At 37.7% G+C, this 7,083-nt stretch overlaps 1 protein-coding gene across 1 annotated transcript; it reads right to left on the reverse strand.

The window, feature by feature from the left end:
- Window positions 1-1,135: 1,135 nt before the first annotated feature.
- Window positions 1,136-6,814, reverse strand: LOC137722621 (phosphoinositide phosphatase SAC8). The gene is made up of 20 exons (XM_068461664.2): window positions 6,498-6,814; window positions 6,332-6,412; window positions 6,055-6,182; window positions 5,875-5,966; window positions 5,668-5,725; window positions 5,133-5,189; window positions 4,933-4,964; window positions 4,593-4,675; window positions 4,384-4,490; window positions 3,809-3,895; window positions 3,616-3,693; window positions 3,273-3,337; window positions 3,006-3,104; window positions 2,805-2,904; window positions 2,570-2,678; window positions 2,400-2,472; window positions 2,190-2,283; window positions 2,010-2,084; window positions 1,529-1,595; window positions 1,136-1,414 (listed from the first exon to the last, which is right to left on the reverse strand). Exons 1-20 carry the CDS (start codon window positions 6,652-6,654, stop codon window positions 1,287-1,289), a joined length of 1,770 nt encoding a protein of 589 aa, XP_068317765.1. The 5' UTR covers window positions 6,655-6,814; the 3' UTR covers window positions 1,136-1,286.
- Between the last annotated feature and the right edge of the window lie 269 nt (window positions 6,815-7,083).

The raw sequence follows: 7,083 nt of genomic DNA on the forward strand, positions 1-7,083 counted from the left end.
TGGCTATGCCACTCCTATTGTGAGGTTGAACCCACTCTCTCATCCCTTAATGTAGATAATGTCAAATGTATTAAAAAGGTATAAGGACGAAGAAAGCAGTACGAAAAAAAACCTTGGCATGGGAAAATCACTAACAAAGAAAAACTCTAATGATTTTGATTGTAGAGTTTTTACTTCACGCAATATCTACTAATTATGCATATTCTTTGCAAAGGTAATTCGCATAGGATAAGTTCACTGCTGCAGTGATTTCGCAGTCTAGTAATGAAGTTTCAAGTGAGCATAAACTTACACGTCATATTTTGTTACAGGGATGTGATATCCACACATTCCATTTTACTTCTTACGCACCTTTTTAATTTTCAGCGGTTAGATCGGATGAATTGAACAAGATCAACTGACATAAATTATCAAGGGGTGTGTGAGAAGTAAAATGAGATGTGTGGATAGCACACCCCTTGTTATAATCTGAAGTGTAACTGTGGCTTGAACCTATTCCATGTAAATCATACTCCTCTATATTGAGGCAAGGACAAACAAAATTTGCAAATCGATCACCGCCTACTTGATAAACGGGCGTGCTCTCCGGCATTTGCACTAAATTCATGCTCATGTTTTTCTTCTTGCGGAAATGATCGTACTTCTTCAGGCAGGGCAAGTGGAAAACTTTTCACATTTTAGAAAATTAGAAATTGGAATTGTGAGATAGCTTTTTGAGTTGACTAGTTGACTTACTGATTCTGAAGTCTTGCCCTGCTTATCGGGAAATTGTCGTGTCCACATGGAAATTTGGGGATCAATTTAATTTAAAAAAATGTTCGGGAATTCTCTCAAAGTGATTTTGAGACTGTTTATATATTTTCTTTCACCTCTCAGTTTATCGTAAATTTATGCATCAACATTGTACAATATTATGCTAAAAACATGAAATGACAAAGAATTCATAGAGAGTTCACTTTTGAAAGAAACCTCTTAGCATTTCTCTTTAATATACAGTTTTTCAAGGACATATTGAATAAGAAATGCTAACTACTTTCCCACGCATTTTTTTCCCTACTTATCTTTCGCGTTCAGATGTTGACACGTGAATTTTAAGCACATCAAACACAATAATTGATCCTCTGTAAACACAAAATTTATCGTACCACATATACCATTTTAACCATAAATCGCTTGTAAAAATTATCGTATCTCATAACTTACAAGGCTTGCAACAACAGTAACGTCATGGTAATACATTTTGCAGAGTTTTCGAAAACTACCGTTTGAACGAGTTTAGAACAATGTTATACAAGTCTGCACAAGCGAGGTCTCGAACAGAATTGCCTTCCGTTAGCTTTCACCACTGCCGCTACTCCAGCAGTCACTCCAGCCAAAAGAACAGAAGACATATATTGCTGGGCATTTCGACCAGCTGCAAGTAGGATTTAAAATTTCTCACGTCTTAGTCGATCGAATAGAACTCACAATTGAGAACAAAGTTCCACGGACTACAAGATTTCAGGCAAAACCAAAATAACAGTAGTACCTTGCTGAAGTGTGACGGATGTCAGTGTCAACCCTCCAATTAGCAAAGCTGATGCCACCGGTAGAAACTGCAATGTTTGTTCTCACATTTAAAACTTGACCACAGATTCAGTGAACGTCATTTTAAAAGTGGCACAAGTTACTTTCATTCACGGCCACCTAACAATGATTACGTGCCAAGCTGACCAACCAACCAAACATCAAGTTTGCCAGAATTCGATTTTAGTTTTCCTTTCGTACTACAAATATATCCATTTAATAGCGCTCGTATTCACGGTAGGCATGATTTCTTACTAAATTTGCTTTCAAGAGATGCAATTGGACCATCAGAGTACTCCCCAAACCATCATAAACTAAAATATGAGGTTCCTTGAAGATGGTCCTACCAACTGTAATGGGATCTGAATAACTGATAACAACTGGATAAAAGCGGATATTGAATTCAGGCACTTCAATTTCTCAGAAAGATTCATTATACTTACAGAAAAAGATTCAGCCCGGAATGGTGAAGTATCCCTTCTAACTGTATAGTGGCCACTGATAAGATCCATAGCATCCTGAACAAATTTGAGACTAATTTTAAGCAACTATAAACAAGTAGACGTCACTCGCCTTCATGCAGATGAGTAATACTCAATATTTGAGAAAGAGGGGCAGATCACCTGCCGAATGCCATCCTGAAAGTTATTCAAATAATATCTTGAAAGAGCACTCATCCCATCTTTGATTATTCCTCCAAATGTCTGCTTCCCATATCTGCGGTAATATGGATCCAAAATATGAGTCAAAAAAAGGATGAGTACGTATTGGCCATGATTCAAGTCATACTTTTGTAGACAAAAGAAAAAAGTCATACTTTAGGTTGAACTTACCTAACCAGGTCCCCTTTCAGGGCATAAGTGCCAGCATACTCAAGGCTTATCTCGTCGCCTTGCTCAGCCCACACTGAAGCAACAGAATTCAGAATAAGGACAACATTTCATCAAGGGCATTGTCTGATCATTTATGAAAGATAGGATACAGGACACGAAGAATTCCATACATGCTCTAAATGTTTGATAATCTTCAGCAAACATGGAAATGCTTTCAGAAGAATCCAGCACTCCAGTTCTTTGCAACTGTGCATCTAGAGACTTCTGGGCCAAGTAACTCTACAAATAAAAAAGGAGTAAAACGATTTATGTTAAATCTCAGTTTACTCATGCTATGGCATATGGTATATAATATCATCACAAAATATTATGAGATCCATCGCACAACATAATTCTCTTAGAAACCTGTGTAACATTTGTTCTATCAAGGCAATCAATGCAGTTTGTTCTGACAATTCCTTTCTGCTCCTCCAGTATGTTGCCTTTCGCATCTACGAGGAAGTATCTGCTCAGCTGGAACAGTTTTGATTAAAAACAGTATTATACATAGCCAGCATACCTAGATTTTGGCATACTTAATTCAACCAGATATTACGCCTTCATTACCCTTGCTTCTCAAATTGCTCTGAGATCTGCTCATACAGAAACTTTACGTTTTCAAAGTTTGAGTTACCACATACATGATGAAAGTCAAATGAAACGTATCTGCAACAAAAACACAAAGTACTAACTATTAAGTTGAGAGCAAAATCTCATTTCTGACATTGTTCCCAATGCCAACCAATAGAATTGACTCATTATAAGCAACCTCAAAAACAAAAAAGGAATCTACTTCAAGTGGGAAAATGAGTACATAAGTATGCAAATTGTCACCTCACGTTTGGTAGATTTTTCATTTCAACAGAAAATGCCGTGCTTAGTTGACCTTCATCACCATGCTGCAAATAACAATAAATGAAAAAATTATATTAACTGGAAATACAAGAAACAACATACTTTGCATACAGGTTAAATATAATATTACAAAAAAAAGGAAAACTTGTGTAGCACAACATCATTGCATATTTCGCAAATCCAAGAGCCACAATGGTGAGTGTCGTACAAACACAATTTGAAGGAAAAAAAATTGCATACTTTTTAGCTTAACACAGAAGGTGAATCAGTGTGCAGAGATTATAAAATTCAAAGAAAAATGTAAAAGAGGAGAAACCCTTACTTTATCAGTTAGGTCTACTGCCATTGTCTCTCCATATCTTTGGGAAAGATCAAAAAAATGGCGCTCCACAACATTTGACTGCAAGTTGATAGGAAAATTCAGATCACAACTCTAACAAGGGGGGTGCACCTTGAAGCCAAGAAAAAAGTAAAAAGGGATGGAGCTGCATATCTGGCAAGTGGCAACAAATTACCGTCTGCTCATGATCAATAATTCTAAGTCGTGGTTTATAGCTCAAGTCAACAATTTGCTCCCAAAGAAGCGGAATTGAACCTCGAATCTGAAAAACATATTAAAAATATTATGGAGGATTTTTATTCAGAAAAAAGGAATAGATAAATAAATCTTCTCGTATCAAATTATGACAAACCTTCCGGTCTACTATCAGTCTTAAGGGTTAATCATGAAACAGTGTGTGCATGTTTAGAAAGTATTGTTACAAAAAAGTTCTCTAATTGTATAAAAGTTGGCAAAACCAATCTGTCCTTGTTAAACTGTACAAAATTTTCATTTATGCAAGGGCAAGTCCTAAACCTCAAAAAAGAACGAAAAAGTTCTACCATTATGATATTTCTCACACCAAGGAGCACAGAAGATACTTTTCTCTAAAGTTTAATCCTCAACCAACTTGGTTGATCATGTTACAATGACACCAAGATATAAGCTAATGTCCTATTTAGGCAAACAAACATAATAGTAACTAAAAATATTCTGATACAACAATACTTCAGCACACATTTCTTTTTGGAACCTCCATATGAGAATTACCTGCAATAATGCGGACTGGAAACCTTCAATCTCCACCAATTGCTCAGTTTCAATAAAATTAGCTACATCTCCATCAAGGTTCGCTCCTCTTCTCCACATTCTTGTCCCTAATTGATCACATTACAGTGTTTCATGTTTAGGTCCTTCAAAACATGCCAATACAGACACAAAAGTGATTACAAGAATCAATCATCTCTCTAAGATTGTACCTAGACGTCTGGTACACCTCCTTGAGACTATCGTCAGTGTGGAAGGTGAGCCTTTTAGCTTTAGCTGTGCAGTCTGGAAGCTTAAATGTAGGTTAAGGAACACCATAAAATTCCCCAGTTGAATATATTACTCACATAATTTCAGAATCTCCATCTTCCTTACAAGTGCACATATATGCATGCCCCCATACAGGGAGAGTGTAAGTGCACATATATGCATGCCCCCATACAGGGAGAGAGAGAGAGAGAGAGAGAGAGAGAGAGAGAGAGAGAGAGAGAGAGAGAGAGAGAGAGAAAGAGAGAGTCATAAACATAAGCAATCAGTAAATTCAGGATATTTCCTTGTAGTAGAGGAATAATGAACCCATCAAGCTGCCATGAGAAATTAATGTGCATTAGCAATAAAATACGTGTGCAAAGAACTAACAACTTTTGGAAATGCTTTTCTTCCTTAAAGATATACATTTAAGTGGCTTAGGCAAGCAATAAAATACTCCAAATTGTTTAACTACGTATGCCCTAGAAGATGGAAAGTCTAACCTTATACTCAATCAGTTCGTCCAAAAGATTTCTGTTCCAAACAAATCGAGGGTCAGCCTGAAAACACAAATGAAATTAAAAACTACCAAGCAATTACTAGTTATAAATCGTAATGAGTAAAGCAAACATTTGAAGGGGGCTAAAATGACATTAAAAGAAAAGACTGATGAACATCCATATGATCTGGTGGGTGGGTTAGTTGACTCGATACTCATGCTTTCTAGTGCCGAGAGAAACTCCTTTGGATAAAGGGGAAGGGGGAATCACTTGACAATAAAAAAATTGCACAAAGGATGGCACGTCTTCAAGGATATGAACTGAGAAGGCATCTTTATTGAGCTCAATCTTTATACCTGAGAACAAAAGATAAGTATGATACCCAAAAAAAAAAAGTAGGCAAATCCTTAGGGTGGTGTTCCTTTCTTTTCCCTAATAACCCTCTTACTCGGAAGGAGTTGAGGATAAAATAAACCCCAGGACAATATGGTTATGTGCACCTGACCGATAAACCCAATAATCTAAGTCTCCAACTAACCTGCTTCCATATTGGTTTGGCCATCCATCCTTCAACTAACTTACATCTTCTTTGAAAGCTGGTAGAAATGATAAAATACATATAATTAGAATAAACTAACACAACACTTAACCAAATAGAAACATAAATTGACATGATACAACTCGGAACCTTAACAGATACAAAACTTTTTTCAACTGTGGCTGAGCTCTAGGTATAAGAATTTACTTGAGTGTTATATCAGTCTCATACGAGAAGTACAACCCCGGAGTTGATTGGACTGTTTTCAACAGAGCCATGAAGTAAGCCTCATCTTTTTTCTGTACAAACACATCACAATCTTTAAAAATCCCAACTCACTCCTCACATTCGCTTCGTACACGCATCAAAATGAATCAAAAACCTTACCTCCTGAGCAGTTGAATTCTTCAAACCCTCATTGCAGGACAGAAACCTCATCGAGTTTACTCTGTAAACAGGGAAGCCGAGATAATTCCCGACTTCCGTCCGCGAAGTTATTACAAGTACATAATTTCCTGCACCAAACACATCAATTCAACAAACAAACACCATATCCTGGAAATTTAGCCATTCAAAACACACAAAGATACAATTATAGCAAAAAAAGTTTCACATTTTCGATTCGAAATACTCAAAAGCAAGTAAAAGAAAGAAATTCACTTACCTGCAAGCAATCTGATCGTTCCCGCCACTCCGTATATCGTCGAGGTTTTCGAGGGACTTACAGAAGAAGAAGAAGAATCGCCTAGCAATCAGAAACGAGTATTGATTGAGCTACATAAAATCAGCGAAAAAAATGAAATTCGCCCGAAAAAGCGAAGATTATGTACCGTTGAGCGGCTCAATGATGCCGTCGCGGTGGTCGATGGAGAATCCTCGATCCGGAGCCGCGACGGATTTGATCACGAACTGGTCCTGAAACTCCTGCAATTCCAGCTCCTCGTAGAGCTTGAAATTGCCGCCGGAGCAAGATCCACCGCCGTCCATTTCCGCCGTGTTTGATCGGAGAAGAAAATGATGGTTTATCAATTTGGAAAATATCTTTAAGTTCCCAACGACTCCTCCCTCTGTTTTCAGGCTTTCAGCCGATAACCGGTGTCGAAGACATAAAATGACGTTATCACCCCTAATAATTCGTGATTATTCTAATTATTGCCCGCTGGCGGCGGAGAAAGGGGCAGCTGTGATGATTGCGTACCTGATATTGTACCGTAATAAGCTACAGCCGCATTGTTCGTCGCGTGACGGGAGTGAACACACGTGGCGACGTTTTGGATGGCGTCGGTGGCGACGAGGAGTCTGTGTGCTGAAAACGAAAGATGGACGCTTGGATTTGTGTCAACAGAAAACAGTTGTAGTTGCGTACACGTATTTTGGGTTGAGCTCAGTAACTAACTTCTAGAATTTTCTGTTAGT

The sequence above is a fragment of the Pyrus communis genome, chromosome 4 (assembly GCF_041283825.1).
Source record: "Pyrus communis isolate YQ-2024b chromosome 4, ASM4128382v1, whole genome shotgun sequence".
Lineage (NCBI taxonomy): Eukaryota > Viridiplantae > Streptophyta > Magnoliopsida > Rosales > Rosaceae > Pyrus > Pyrus communis.

Coding starts and splice junctions, on each gene's coding strand:
- LOC137722621 (XM_068461664.2), bottom strand. CDS start 6,654: ATGGACGGCGGTGGATCTTGCTCCGGCGGCAATTTCAAGCTCTACGAG. Junction 2,905..3,005: donor GAGCAATTTGAGAAGCAAGG/GTAATGAAGGCG, acceptor CCAGCTGAGCAG/ATACTTCCTCGTAGATGCGA. Junction 2,085..2,189: donor TTCAGGATGGCATTCGGCAG/GTGATCTGCCCC, acceptor AAATTTGTTCAG/GATGCTATGGATCTTATCAG.